The following is a 15,781-nucleotide window of genomic DNA, read 5'->3' as shown; positions in this document are numbered from 1 at the left end:
ACTCTCAGAATTTTCCTCCAACACCACAGTTCAAAAGCATCTACCTTCCTTCGCTCAGCTTTCCTTATGGTCCAGCTCTCGCAGCCATAGGTTACTACATGTAATTCCATTTGTGCAAGCAACACCAACTCGATATGTTGGGGTTGCATGGCTTCTGCAATACAACCACAGAGGACTCTCTTAAACTGTGAGAAGAGAACTGAGGTGTCACCAGCAGACACTTTCCGTGATGCTAACAGGGACTATGTGGAAACTGGCACAGAGATGGCGCATGTAACTCATGTCACCTGGCCTTGAGGTTGTCTCAAGAGAGCGGTCATATGTCAGGTGACAAGATTTATTCAACTATTGTTACTTCCACAATTATTTTGGTTGTCCTAGGTTTGTAGGCAAACATTAACACATTCATAGTTCTTTGGAATGGTATATTTACTCTGAGATGTTCACAGGATAAGAGGAGAATTAAAATATTTATTCCCAAAACATTCATGGATAGTACATTCAAATAGCCACATCAGATTAGACAACAGTGACATTCCTTAGGGTGGGGGGGAACTTCAGTAATTCAAGCAAATTATTCCCGAGTGGAGAACAGAGAGACCAAGGAATAAAAGGAGGCTAGGATCCAATAACTAGATAAAAGAGCACTTCAAAATATTTTAAAATATAGTTTGGCGATGGCCATTAAGCCACAAATACAAAAATGCAAGAGGTTTAACATTTTATTGTTTTTCAAGAAATAGTGTGAACCTTGGCAAACCTTTTAGTGTTAAAATGTCACCCTATCCTCCTTTGAGAACTTCTTATATCCATTTGTGATGCAGACTGCTCATGTTCCTTCAGTTAACTTGAGACCAGGACCATCTATAGCTTTCTGTGGACTCTTGGGCAACTTTGGCCTAGGAAGGCCCCTTAAAGTTTTATGAGATGGGAAGGTATATCCATTGAAGCAAATGGAGTATATGAACTGAGAATACTTTATAAGACTCCTGTAATGTCTCAAGGATTTGGGTAGCTTTCTTATCATACACAGCTTAAGCAGTTCAGAGATAAATCTGCATCACTTCTGACCTAGCTGGGCCTTGTGAGAACTGAAACAGCAGCACTGGCTGAAAAATGCCCATCACTGCCAACCTCCACCACCACCAGCTACACTGAAGCCCTCTAGAATAAAAACTCAGATCTATTTCAAGATTTCAACACAATAATCCATTTAAAACACACACACACACAAAATGTTTGTTTTTCATAACAATTAAAAGCTGGTGTTTTAAAAAGAATGTTTTTCTTGTCAATTTTGCTGCACTTCTAACCTAACATCATCATCGCATCGACAGAAACCAATCTACAGTTTGCTGTAAGATATAATATCAATTAAGAATATCTTTGGGAAAACAACAGTGCCATCTTATTGGCCATTTCTGGAAGAGTTACTCAGACTAATAATTTGGCTTGGAAAAAGTGGCATAAATTCTATTTGTTTCCCTAGCTACACCTTCCCTATACAAGATATCCCATGAAAGCGAAGAGCCCATCTTTTAGTCCACAATTCTAAAACCACTCAGTCCATGTTAGCTTAATACTCTTCACCATGAGTCCACAGTAAATAGCATTAAGAATTTTAGAGACTTACAAATGAGCTAAATTCAAGGACACATGCCCATAGTGCAGGAGCTTATTATCTTGGAAGGTTAAGGATACGAATGAAACACTATCAGGCAAAAAGATGGTATGGCAATCATGTTAATTTCCTGCAAAGTGTGAGAGTAATATACTTATATGGGGAATCCTGAAAAGAACAAGTTTGACCCAGAATATCAGTATAAACACAACAAACACGATATCCCTCACCCAGCATTGCATGTTAAAAGTACATTTCAGCAGCTAAACATAAGTTGGTTTCATAGTCTCTACTCCAGCATGATATCCATCTCTTCCCATCAGAATCAGGCCCCCTGCTTAAGAACTGGTCAGCAGGAGGCAAAAGATAACACAGCAGGCAGTGGAGGGAAGAGATATAAAAGGACTCCTTAGTCCTGCACCTGTTATCTCTTGCTGCTTCGCCGTGTCTCTTTGCCATTGCTGACTGGGTTGGAGGATGACCCTGTCCCTGACGTCCCACTCTGGTGGTTGGGCTGACTCCTGGTGATGCGGCCACTGGTGGGGTGGGTGGGGACACTAGGTGGGTGGGTGGAGCTGCCAGAGCCAGAAGTGATCAACCCATTGCCATTCTGGTTGTCAGTGGCTAAAAGGGAGAGAAAAATCTTATTTAAATCATGGAGATGAGCCATTAAACCCACTGGTAATCTTTCTGGGATGTATTAAAAACCCAAATCAATATGGAAGGTTCAGATTCTAAACTGCAAGAATTGATACAGCTTTAAAATGTGGTATTTTTAATCAAACGCTGGACACATCAACTGAGGAATACTCAGTGTTACCAGCAATAAATGCTGCTTGATTGACGATGCAATCCTATGTCTACTCAGAAGTAAGTCTCAATGAGTTCAATGGAACTTACTCTCACATAAGTGTATACAGGACTGGAGCCTCAGAGAATAGAAAAGGAAAATATATTTTTGGAGAAAGAACTATTTTGTGGAAGGTTGAAGTAAAAGATATGGTCAGAACATTTCTGTTGATATATGCTGTTTTAAAAGCCATAGGATTATTACAGTAAATGTGATGCTTTGTTGTTGGGTTGTGAACTGTAAATTTGTGGTTAACAAACCATGGCCCCATTCAGAAGACACCTTAAATCACAGCTTTAACCATGGTGGTTAAGCCAGAAAGCTGGGCCGTGTTCAGAAGTCACCTTAAATGATGACTTTAACTATGGCGACTAAGGCAAAAAGCCTTATTCACCATGGTTAAAGCCATAGTTTAAAGTGTCTTCTGAACACGGCCCGGCTTTCTGGCTTAACCACCGTGGTTAAAGCCATGATTTAAGATGACTTCTGAACAGGGCCCATGGTTTGTTAATAGAGCTGGGTTTACACAATACAACAACCCACAGTACAGTGACAACCCACACTCAATCTATACTCAAACTTAAGTATGGGTTGTTGCGTTGTGTGAACCCAGCCATTGTGTGGGTGAGATGGTGGTGTTGGGAGAAGGAGTTTAGATTCATTAGGCACCAGGAAACATTTTGGGACAAGCTAGGCCCGTACAAAAGGGACCAAAGGGTCCTTCAGATAACCTGGTGCACAGGTTAAGAGTGTTGGACTGGGGCTCAGGAGATCCAGATTCTAAGTCCCCACTTGGCCATGAAACCCACAGCATGGGGATATATCACCACCTGCTAATTCCTGACAATGAAACTGCTGTTAAAGGCTCGGCTACATTTATTTAAAACATTTATATCCTGCCTTATATCATTAAGATCTCAGAGCAGCTAGTTCAAAAGCTGGCAATCCATTTAGGACTTTATAGGATAGAATTAGCATGTTGATGCACCCACTTCAGGGGTCCTTATATCCTTGACTATTTTATTTATTCATTTTTTACATTTTTATACCACCCAATAGCCAAAGCTCTCTGGAATAGATGAAAGAATGTTGGCAGAAGAGCAGCTTGTCTTGTCACTGTGCTATGCTGGCATGAAAAGCTGTACCCACTAGACAGGAACAATTAAACATTTACAGGGACCCTAAATTAGGTAGCTTGGCCATCTCTGTCCTACAACACTCCTAATTTGAAAATCGTTACCCTCAGATGACAAAACAGTGACACAGCTAATTTTTGCCATCACATTTGCAAGCTTATCATTACAATAATTAGGGACAGAAACTCACTTTTTTAAAAAAAAATAGGGCCATCACCAGAAGTCCAAAAGCTAGAAATGTCCGAAATCTAACATCCTGATCTTATACAGAGTTAGACATACCTAATTCCATTTAGGATTGGCCTGTAGGATGATTCTGGATTCCCACTCACCCCTCCAAAGCAATAAGCAACTTTCCTCAAGACTGCAACTAGAGAAGAAAGATTAAATTCCCCTTCCCTGTCTGCTCTGATCCTGATCATTACCTCTCATACGACTGCATTTTTAAAAACTGCACATTAAATGCAGAAATACATTTAATCATCACATCCAATTTGCTGCCCTTGGAGACTGTGAGCAGATAACGGGTTGGATGTTGACCATTTCCAGGCTAAACAACAGAACAAGGTAGCAAATCTTCCAAACCTGCTCATGGCTGAACAAATTGAACAGATCATAGGTGATTTCTGGTCCACTCAGGTCAGAGAAGCACTTTTGCTTAGTAGTCCCAGAGAGGCGAAAGTCACTAGCTGCTTACCTGCTGATGACGTAGAGGGTCCTGGTGTTGTTTGGGAGGCTGTTGGTGCTGCATTGTCATTCTGTGTCTATAAGAGAAAACAAAGACTGCTAACATTTTCTGACAGATGTTGAGGTTTTACAGACACAACAGCCATTTGGGCAGAGGGCAATGACAGTCTCACAAAGATTATCTGAAAACAAATCTAACTAGGATAACTCTGCAATGGTGGTGGTGGAATGGAGAAGGCAAAGGATGATGTTATAAGGCTATGGAGGGGGCAAAAGGCATCAGGACCATTCAGAGGAGTGGTACAGACTCCCCAAAATAATTCTTACATAGCCATATTCATCTAGGCAAGGTGGATCTTAAAGTTGTTGTCTGGAAGCACCTCAGAGAGAGAAGCCCACCCACTTCTACACGCTAAGGAAGTTGCTCCTTTTCCAGCCATCATCATAACACACACTTGAGTTAGATCCATTCAGGCAACCCAGATCCATAACCTGAGAGGATCCTTATACCTTTATGAGTTGCATAGAAGGGAAAAGCCTACAAGAAGCAACTTCACCGCCTCACTGTGATGGGTGAAATTGCTTCTTGCAGGGCTACTCTTAAAAGGGACAGGAGCCTTCTCAGGTTGTAGACCTGGCAACTTTATGGGCCTGGTTCCTGCAAGGTTCAGTGTAAAATGCTCCACCTCCACTGAACCCTTAATTTTCTCAGGGCAGGGAACAAAATATACGATAAGTGTGAGAATTTACAGAGGAGAAATGCAGTAGGAATAGGTGTTCAAGGGAACAGGAACAGAATTCAAGAAGTACCTCTTAAAAGACTCCAAAGTGAGGGAGAAGGAAAATGGGTTTTCTTGGCGTGACACATTTTCCTGTGGTCAAGGACGGCACAGAGACCCCTTGTAATTTGGTTAAGAATGGATACCAGCGCTAACAAACACCACCTTCAACATTTATTTCACTCCCCAACATCAGTTCAGGCAATCCTTATACTCACATTTTTGTTTTGTGACTGCTGGGCAACATACTCTGGATTTGGCTCACTGAAATTTGGCACTTCTGAGTAAACCATACAAAACCTGGGGCAGGAGATATTACAGATAAATGTGCAGTTCTCGTCCCACTAATCACTTCCCATGCTGCTCTCTCCCACAATGTATGCAGCACTAGTATTTATTTAAGGATGCAATGCTATACATGTTTAAACAGAAAAGAAGTCCTACAACTCCCAGCATTCCCCCAGCCAATTATGCTGTCACTTACCAGTAGCTATTCCATCAGGCTACCTAAATGGTTTCTATCCTGGTTGATCATTATAAAAACAGTAAGTCCTGGTGCCTGAGTTTGCTTTTCCCTCCCCCTTTGTAGTGAACCTTAGGTGGGGAGCGGCTAGTTGGGACAGGGTGGAATGGGAGTGAGTGTGGCTGGTTACTAGGATGGTGGGAGAGAATGCAGGTGACATGGGAGTTCAACCAGGTTAGGGTGCACTCCTATGCATGTTTAGAAGGAAAACTACAATTCCCAGCATGCCCCAGCTAGCCATGTTGGCTGTGGAATGCTGGGAGTTGTATGACTTTTTTCTGTTTAAACATGCATAGGATTGCACCTTAAAGCATTTTAGCCCCACTCTAGCTGAAAAGTCTCCCTGAGTGGCTCACAGAACAAGTTAAGAAAAACCCCAAGGGGGTTGGACTCGATGGCCTTATAGGCCCCTTCCAACTCTACTATTCTAGGATTCTATGATAATCCACACCCTCAGGTTTACAAGTTAAGAAAAACTCCAAGATAATCCACACCCTCAGGTTTACAAATTAAGTAAAACCCCAAGATAATCCACACCCTCAGGTTTACAAGTTAAGAAAAACTCCAAGATAATCGATACCCCCAGATTTACAATCTAAAAGACATGACACAAAAGGGAAAAATAGATAGGGAGGGAGCTCTAAAGGTTAATATTTCATGTGGGTGGGGGTGTTCAAACCCTGCCAATGTAGGTTTCGCCCAGAAAAAAACAGAAATAAGGTTTATTTTACAAATAAAAGGAGTAAAATACTTTGGGTGGACAAGGAATACAAGAACAACCCAGTATAAGAAAAGCAGGATAAATAACTCCTATGTTCACAGGGGGGGAAGTCAGCTCTCTAGCTCCCAGAACCTCTCTTCAGTTACCAGCCCTCTTCTTCAACTTCCCACGGATGCAACTTCCAAGGATGCAATCCTATGCATGTTTAGACAGAAAAAAGCCCTACAACCCCCAGCATACCCCAGCCAGCTATGCTGGGAATTGCAGGAGTTTTCTCTGTCTAAACATGCATAGGATTGCACCCTAAAGCCAACCTAACTCCCATGTCACCTGATTTCTCTCCTATCATCCTGGTAACCCAGCCATACTCATTAACGTTCCACCCTGTTCTGACTAGTTACTTCCTACCTAAGGTTCACTAGAGAGGGGGAAAAAGCAAACTCAGGTACCAGTTCTTAACATTTTTATAATGATCAGCTGGGATGAAAATCATTCAGGTAGCCTGATGGAGAATGGCTACTGGTAAGTGACAGGGGAAAGCCAAAGACACTACATGGCCAGTGATGCATAGTATCCATACGCTAAGTAGCAGCAGGAACAGCAGCCCTGAAAAAGTATGTTTGATCCTTTTAGGCCTAAACTTGCCAGACAACACTAGACCCAAACTTTGACAGTATTCTTTGAACTACAGACTTTCATAATTGCAGGGGTGGAAGAATTCAAGCTGTCAAAATCAAAACCTGACAACAGGCAAGATTACTCAGGCTACTATGGTGCCAGAGTGATCTAGAGTTAAAAAGGAGAAATAGTTGCAGAGATGGGTAGCAACCATCATGCAAGCTTATCTAGTGAAGTTCTGTTAAAGACGGGTGGGGGTGGGGGTGGCAGGGACAGAAGATCCTGGCTCCAAGTATAAATACCACCACTCCAGCCAGTATTATACAAGTCATTATAAGAGTAGTAGATAAAAGCTGAGGAACACTCTAATTTGGGTTTTTCCCACAGAAACATTTTGGGAAAACAAGGAGTCACCTGTAAGAAGAGGAGATATGAAATTTACCTCAGATTACAAAGTAAAGATTTGTAAATTAATAGATACCTTTAAGATGTCTATTCTACAGCTTAAAAGGGTATTCATCCCACAGAGTTTGGGCTTTTTACATGAGTTTTTTAACCCTCACATTTACCAGAGCTTCTGCTTCCATATTCTTTGTGGGATTAAGATTGGCTCCTTTACACATTTTGTTTCTGGGGGGTTTATGTCTCTGCCTTTCTATATGTTCCATTACACAATCACTAAGTGCTGCTGTTGTAAAGGGGAATTGCGCAAATGCACAAGGATTCTAAAACACCATTCAGAAAAATATCAGGAAAAACAAAACAGCATGATAATGCTTGCAGAGGCTTTGCAGGAGGATGCCACCTTGTAAAGGACCCGCAAACTGTCATGAGTGAGGAATCATGAGCACACAATAAAAGCCTCATGTAGAAAGGCTCTTAATTAAAAGGAACTGGGCTTTGGACTTGGAGCAGGAAATCTTAAGCAAGACATATTTCTCAAGGTTTAGTACATTTGCTAACTTGTAGTCTAGATATTTATTATGAAGTAATCACCACACAAAGAAGTCACTGGTACCTTTCATTCTGGAAATGAAGGAAGCCACCTTCCATGATTCCAGGATATGTTATACCCTCTGGATAATACTACCCTTTAGTAAAAATCTGGCTGCGTGTCTGAACGAAAGAAACCCACCAACCCATCCCCCAGTTCCAGAAAGCTACAAGCCTTACTCTCCAACTTTCTGCAGGTCTCCTCCACGTCCAGTGTATAGAGTCAGGCAGCCTTTGAAAACAGATGCATACCTGATGGGGAGAAATCTATGGTTAAAAGCAGCACAAAATCCCTCTTGTTTTGGAGTGCCTTAAAGCATGGAACATAAAGCTATTACCTACCTGTACTATTCATATTAGCACACCTGGCTTCCAGTTCAAATCAACTGAGCTCCTATACAATTCTGGATAATAACAGGTATCACCTGAAGGAAGTTAGGTGTTTTAAAATCTTAATGAAACCAATAACACTTCAGCTGCAATCCTGTATCTATTTACCTAGGAGCAATACTCCCAAAATAGACACACATTTGCCAGGACCTAGAAATACTTGCATCTATCTTGGAAGTAGTACTTCTGTACTGACATTTCCCCACAGAAGATGTTTAAATACAACGGTGACTTATGAAAACAATCCTGTGTCACAGATCTGCATGGGAAAAGTCTCTTAGAGATACATCTAGCCAAAACCTTTGAAAGGGGTTCAAAAGAACTACATTTAAGATGCACTCAGGACCCCCAAAATACACTCACAGTGGAGCTTCTAGCACTTTGCTGATCCACCAGTCATCCTGACAAGAAAAGAAGAAAGGATCCCAATATCAGCACACAAAAGACAGTGGCTCGGTTCACCATGGATTATACAAGGGTTGTTAACCCAGGGTGGCCAGGTTTGCACAAAACGGCAATTGGAAGGATACATATTCAAAATGGCACCTAGAACACGCCGCAGTTCATTGGGGGTTAACCAAACCATAGTGAGCCCAGTGTGTCATGCAAACCAGGTCTGTGATTTAGATGGTTGTATCCAATTGTATCCTTCCATCAGTGGAATGGACACCATTGGTGGATCTAATTCCCCCCTGTAGTATCTCACGCTCACCCCAAATCTGCTTCAGAGGATTGTGGGACCCCGTGGAGCAGATTTTGGGGGGCTGCAGGGAGGAGGACGGGAAGGAAACTCCTGATGCACAAGCAGAAGGTCACTCGCGTAGTGTTGGATTTAGCCCAGAGAGTCTGACTAGGACTATGGAGACTGGAATTCAAATCCCGTTTTAGCCATGATGTTCACTGGTTAACCTTGCACTAGTCTCCCCTTGCCTACCTGAAACAATTCTGAGCTCCTTGAAGGAAGGGCAAGAGAAAAATGCAACAAATTGTATCTACATCTTTAGTTATATTTATATACCTGTGTGAGCGCATGTGTGTGCGAATGTGTGTGCATGCATGTACATGCATGTGCACACACTATATAGCATCCTGTATTCTAGTACGCATGACTGGGTATCTCTACTGAAAGAAAGGTCCCTTCTTCTTTATGTGTTCTTCCTGTTTAGCATTAAAGCTGCTGTGCAGATGTGCTCTCTGCCTCTAAACATTCCAAGGTCAACACTGAGAAGAACATAAAGGACTGCTATGGTGGATCCCTCTAGTCCGGCACTCTGTTTCCAACAGTGGCCAGGCAGATGCTTCCAGTAAGCCTGCATGCAGGGCACAAAGGCCACAATCCACCGCTCTTATTTGTTCTAGCATTTGATTTTCAGAATGGAGCAAATGAATGCTCTAAAGCTGGCAACTGCTACTGAACATTGTGTTATTGGTTTAGTATTACAGCTCTAAACCAGAAACAACAGAAAGAGTGAAAGAGTATTGTATGTCATTTGAAACGAAGGGTAGCTTCGTACATTACTTCTTACTAGAGGGTGACAATCCCTGTGTGGGGAAAAATGATTTTTGTAATGTGTGAAGGGTGGGTCTTTTCTCTCTGTGTGTATGTGTTACAGGCACACACACCCCACATGTACCTATGCTTGCCACATAGGAAGCAAATCCATTACACAACAACCTATGTAACTCATAAGGGCTGGTACAGATATAAACACAGCCTGCCATCTTAACAATGATTAAGAGATTAGGAGCAGGCTGCTAGATTTCAAATGTTCCCTTTCATGAGAATTCCCCCATTAACATGTAGCATGCTTTGCTCTTAGGTAAGATATCAAACCCTTGGCTAGGTGTGAACCATGGTTAGCATTAACCACTGATGCCACTGTAACCATTAACCATTATGATGCAGGATAGGGGGTATTTGGGCTTAAGAGGGAGAGCTGAAGAGGGAGGGACATGCAATTCTGTGCCTTGTTCTATATCTATGTCAGTCCTGGCCCAAAGGAAGACTGAATTAAAAACAACTTGTACATTTGCAGAGGGAAAACACAACCCTTAAAGAAAATCACTTCCCTGCTCATTGTGCGAGTACCTTGGCAACAAATGGGGCATAAATAAAACCTTTATTAATATGAAATCATTCCTTTTTCAACATTCCACACAAAGCACTGTGAAACTGCAGTGGGTGGGGAGAGAAAAGTAATGCACCCTTTCTGCCCAATCCTATGCAAGTCTACTGCATTTAATAGGACTTACTCCAAAGTAATTGTGTACAAGATCACAGCCTTTAAATCTCTCTAACAGAGTTCAAGAGTGTTAAAGTGCATTAAGGAGTAACTGATCTTCAGCATATACCTCAAGTAGCCTGAAGTGAGCCCAACCACATCAGTTCCTTTCTCCAAATGGCCTTTTACTCATAGCCTCAGAAGTAACATCCATTTCCCCAGCTTCACCAACATCACTCCTACTGAAGAGATAATCCATACCCTTTGGTGAGTCGGATGATATCTCCTGGCTGGATTAAGTTCCCAACGTCATCCCACACAGAGATGTTTATGCTGCCGGTTTTGTCAGCTACTTTACACGTCCGCACTTCATGGCCGTCTTTTGTCTTGGTCACCCGGCCTGGTGGTAGAACAGTCACGTTAATTCAAAGTGACTAAGAGATGTTTCTAATTTCATGTCAGAAGAACAGGGCTAAAGCAACCCCGTTCCATGCAAACACTGATATCTGCTGCTCTTTACTCACAGAAGAGAGGTGGGGGGAAATACACAGAAAAAGGAAGAAGAAACTGTGCCTCCAAGATATATGGCATAACAAGAAAGGAACACAAAAATAGTACAGATATGCAACTGATATAATCACAATATTATACACTAACAAATGAGGTGAGAATATTCTGACATGTAATGGGGTGCAGAACAGTTAGCTGACATCACAGTATGCAAGATAATGCAACACTTTTCTGAATGCATATAAAAATACTGTGCCTAGAAATGTAGAATCTAGTTATTTCTAGAGAGATCGACTCTAGATTGATATTTTATTCCTGAATTTATCTATAAGCTGCACTCAGCCTGATAGGCAGCGATTCTGTTTCTCCATTTCACAGAATCTAACCTATTTATTTATTTATTTGTTATTTATTACCTATAATTACTAACGAAAGGCAATTCTATAAGCAGACTGCTCTCTCAGGGTTTTAAAACCTGCTATCCTCCCTTCCTTGCTTCATATTATTAATTTTTCTCTGTCCTCTGGCTTATTTCCTTCTGCTTTTAAACATGCTACAGTCTCTCCCATTCTCAAGAAACCTACTCTTGATAGCTAACTCTGTCTAACTACCGACCTGTCTCTTTGTTGCCTTTTGTTTCAAAGATCCTGGAGCGTGTGGTCTACTCTCGCTGTCTTGACTTTCTTACTAGTAACTCTGCTCTAGATCCTTTTCAATCCGGATTCCGTCCTTTGCATTCCACTGAAACAGCCCTTACTAAGATCACCAATGATCTTCTTACTGCCAAGTCTAAAGGCCTTTATTCCATTCTTATTCTCCTTGATCTAAATGCAGCCTTTGACACGGTTGATCATGATCTTCTCTTAGATTCCCTTCATGACCTTGGATTTTGTGGCTCTGTCTATAACTGGTTTGCCTCCTATCTAGCGGGTTGCTCTTTCAGCGTGTTGGCTAATGGCAGCTCGTCTTCCTCCTTTCCCCTTTCAGTAGGGGTTCCGCAAGGCTCGGTGCTTGGCCCGTTGTTGTTTTCTCTATACATGCTGCCCTTGGGTAAGCTTATTCAATCTCATGGCCTCCAATATCATCTGTATGCCGATGATACACAATTATATCTTTCATCTCCGGAACTTTCTCCTGATGTTCACGATCGTATCTCGGCATGTCTCTCAGATATCTCAGCCTGGCTGCTTCATCGTCGTCTGAAACTAAATATGGCAAAGACTGAATTGCTTGTTTTTCCGCCTAAACCTTCTCCTCATCTTTCATTCTCTCTCACTGTCAATGATGTTACGCTTACTCCAGTCAAGGAAGCTCGCAGTCTTGGCTTCATATTTGACTCATCGCTCTCCTTTATTCCTCATATTGAGGCAGTAGCTAAATCCTGTCGTTTCTTCCTGTATAATATTGCCAGGATTCGACCATCTCTGTCTGTCTCTTCTGCCAAGACGCTTGTTCATGCACTGGTTATTTCTCGGTTGGACTACTGCAACCTTCTTCTCTCTGGCCTTCCTTCTTCTCACATCAGTCCATTGGTTTCTGTCCACCACTCTGCCGCTAAGATCATCTTTCTGGCTCGCCGCTCTGACCATGTTACTCCACTGCTGAAATCTCTTCATTGGCTTCCAATTCACTTCAGAATCCAATATAAACTTCTCCTGTCGACCTTCAAAGCTTTTCATGGTCTAGCTCCTTCCTATCTCTCCTCTCTCATCTCACACTATTGCCCCGCTCGTGCTCTTCGCTCCTCTGATGCCATGTTTCTCGCCTGCCCAAGGGTCTCTACTTCCCTTGCTCGGCTTCGTCCATTTTCCTCTGCTGCCCCTTACGCCTGGAACGCTCTTCCAGAACATCTGAGATCCACAAGTTCAATCGCAGCTTTTAAAGCTCAGCTAAAAACTTTTCTTTTTCCTAAAGCCTTTAAAACTTGATGTTGCTTGGACTTTATACTGTTAGTTCTACCCTACCCTGTGCCTGTTTACCCTACCCAGTGCTTGTTTGCATTCTCTTCCCCTCCTTATTGCTTTACTATGATTTTATTAGAATGTAAGCCTATGCGGCAGGGTCTTGCGATTTACTGTTTTACTCTGTACAGCACCATGTACATTGATGGTGCTATATAAATAAATAAATAATAATAATAATAATAATAATAATAATAAAACAAGCTAACCGTCTTCTCCTCTCCCACATAGCACTCACCTGTTTCCAACACAATGAATATAAGATTTAGGTTTTTCAAGCCCGGTTTAATATCCTTCACCAAAGTTTCTGTCGTCATGTTGAATGGCTTTCAATTTCCAATATCTGAGCAAATAATATTTTTTAAAAAATCTTAACTACCAAATAGAACAAAGAAAGGTGCTGACTGCAATAGACAATAAATCTTGTTATTTTAACCTTGAATAGTCATAGTTATTTTAACTTTATTCGGTGCCCTCTTCTACTAAGGACATAAAAGCAATGATTCCAAATCACCAAATACGTAAGGGCTCTACTGTACAGACTATTCCCTCCTGCCCACCATCAGTTTCCAGACCTAAAATATCCAAGATGAATCACTTGAAAGATGTCTTGTGTTACTTTGTCCACCTACCATTGTTTGGATTCCGGCTATTCTAACCAGTGGGAAAAAATCTGCAAATCAAAGACTTGCACAGATTCATAGAACACTTTCAAAAGCAGTGCTAAGAATGTTTTCTGCTTTAGTTTTCATCTGGTATGTGTCAGTTTGGATTTTGATAATTTAGAAAGTGGACTCATATGTCAACAGAAAATCACTTGCAAAAATACCCATGGAATGTGAGGAAGCCCAACAGATATGTCAAACCTTCTGTTCTAAAATCCTGTATCTAAAACAGAGATGGTTAACCAGTTTGGAACAAGTATGAGATAGTTCCAGAATAGTATGTGCTTCAGGTACATATGCATTCTTTCTTCTATGCTTTGGTGCAATTTGTCTCTAGTCTACTGAGATGGGGAGCAGGCAACAGCCCAGGACTGGAGAGGCAGGCTAAATTATAGATCTGGCTCTATACCATAGCCAGGCCCACAGGCCTTCCTGTCCAAGCACACCACAAACCTCCACAGCTATGCTGCAGACTAGTCATCCATGACCCACACCTACGACAAACATCCTTGAGGGAGACTTTAAAAACAACAACCTTGAGATACACCAGTTCAAATGATACACACACATCACGTAGTAGTTGCAGAAAAATATTTCCATGTATCTGTGACTCTAATGCAGGCATGACTTTTACAAACTGCATATCGTGTGGAACAGACAGGGCATACATTCTTGAGGGGAGTCTCCATGCAACTGGACTGAGGCACATGGTAAATAGCTTGTAAACTTTATGGGCCCCATATGGAGCTGCCACCAGGTGAAAATTGTGTTTGGCAGCCTTTCCAGAAGGGCTGCAATGTTTGAATTGGACTGACGTCTAACCAAGATCTAATCAAAGATATCACTTTGTACCACTCGTTTGGTCATTTTGGATACTCCTGCAGCTATTTGGATAGTGGCATTCATCAATGCTTTTGAAGCCTCAGTAATTTAGACATTTAACATTTCAAACTACTCCTCAATTGTCCCAATCTGTAAACAAACCCCTCTCTACTTTGCTTACTTCCCGCCTCAGATTTTAGGTTCTCTCTTCATAGCATTTGGATTTTTTAAATAGGTTAATGCTAGATCACCCATGCCACATTTAACCATTTTCCCTCTCTCTGGTGCAAAGTTACATTTTATGCACAAAAGAACCTAGTCCTGATTCTACAAGATAACCCTTTACATTACAGAAGCCCCCACTGACTGCAATTTTAGAACAAATACACTAGATCACACCCTTTCATACACTCCCTGGTTCCATATTTAAAATTACTAACATGATTTTGATGTTGCTCACTGAAAAAGCAGAAAAAGTTCAATCTTCTACGCTCTTCAATTTACTCATTCTAATTGAGAACTTAGAAGGATGGTTACAGGGTGATAAGACTGTCCTTCCTACATTCATACAAAAATTCCAGCCACGCTTAAAATACTGCTGCTAATTACTATGGATACAAATACTCCCTTTTTAACATACAAATTATTAGCCCATCCTGGTATTTTGTAAAAGCACTTAGCCCAGTTTTACCAGGTTTCACATGGAAAATTATTACCTGTTTTGAGCACTGTACACAAAATCCTCCTTTAGCACGTGTAGAAAACTGGTTTCAAGGCAACTGGCATAACATCCTTGTTCGGGTTACAGTTCATATACTACTGTAAGAAAAAGATACCTTCCCTTGATTTTAGCCTGTCCAACCACACTTCTGATCAATACAAGCAAAATGCATCTTCTGGTGATTATTTTTTGCTGTAGGGTTCCTTTCTGTACGAAGCAGAGACTAATTTGCTTATTCTTAAGGCAAATTGCTGTACCGTGACAAATATTAAGAAAGAATGAGTTAAAAACTACAATCAAACAACTTGGTAAATGCAGTTTTGTTCCTATGGAACATGGTTTCTACCAGCCCTGCAACATGCTCGCCTGGTTTAACCATCCCCAAAGTACCAAAGAGCTTACTGAACTCCCACATTCTCCTTACCATCAATTCCGAGGCTATTAATTACATTTTGAATAAAAGAGGGTCCCCCATCACTTTTCCAGTGAGCCCGACCTGGAAGAACGTTGGGCTGCAGACATTCCAGGAAGTATCCTGCAGCGTCCAGAGCAGCCAATCGTG

General features: G+C 41.5%; 1 protein-coding gene across 3 annotated transcripts; it reads right to left on the bottom strand.

Moving 5' to 3' along the window:
- Window positions 1-359: 359 nt before the first annotated feature.
- NABP2 (nucleic acid binding protein 2) lies at window positions 360-15,773 on the bottom strand. 3 transcript variants are annotated; one of them, XM_063119818.1, is made up of 8 exons: window positions 15,644-15,773; window positions 15,215-15,317; window positions 13,250-13,354; window positions 10,802-10,940; window positions 8,109-8,180; window positions 5,292-5,373; window positions 4,305-4,371; window positions 360-2,245 (listed from the first exon to the last, which is right to left on the bottom strand). In XM_063119818.1, the coding sequence occupies exons 3-8, from the start codon at window positions 13,326-13,328 to the stop codon at window positions 2,046-2,048; spliced, it is 639 nt and encodes a 212-aa protein (XP_062975888.1). In that variant the 5' UTR covers window positions 13,329-13,354; window positions 15,215-15,317; window positions 15,644-15,773; the 3' UTR covers window positions 360-2,045. The 3 variants fall into 3 exon arrangements, with proteins under 3 accessions (XP_062975888.1, XP_062975890.1, XP_062975889.1); XM_063119820.1 differs by having other exon boundaries at window positions 15,716-15,748; XM_063119819.1 differs by lacking the exon at window positions 15,644-15,773 and having other exon boundaries at window positions 15,215-15,515.
- Between the last annotated feature and the right edge of the window lie 8 nt (window positions 15,774-15,781).

The sequence above is a fragment of the Elgaria multicarinata genome, chromosome 3, assembly GCF_023053635.1.
Source record: "Elgaria multicarinata webbii isolate HBS135686 ecotype San Diego chromosome 3, rElgMul1.1.pri, whole genome shotgun sequence".
Lineage (NCBI taxonomy): Eukaryota > Metazoa > Chordata > Lepidosauria > Squamata > Anguidae > Elgaria > Elgaria multicarinata.
This window is presented reverse-complemented; position numbering and strand designations above follow the sequence as displayed.

What these genes read in the sequence shown, in the direction of transcription:
- NABP2 (XM_063119818.1), bottom strand. Translation starts at nt 13,328, where the DNA reads ATGACGACAGAAACTTTGGTGAAGGATATTAAACCGGGCTTGAAAAAC. An exon ending in ATTCATTGTGTTGGAAACAG is followed by an intron (nt 10,941 to 13,249) that starts GTGAGTGCTATG and finishes TTCTACCACCAG; the next exon opens with GCCGGGTGACCAAGACAAAA. An exon ending in ACCCTCTACGTCATCAGCAG is followed by an intron (nt 2,246 to 4,304) that starts GTAAGCAGCTAG and finishes TCTCCCTTTTAG; the next exon opens with CCACTGACAACCAGAATGGC.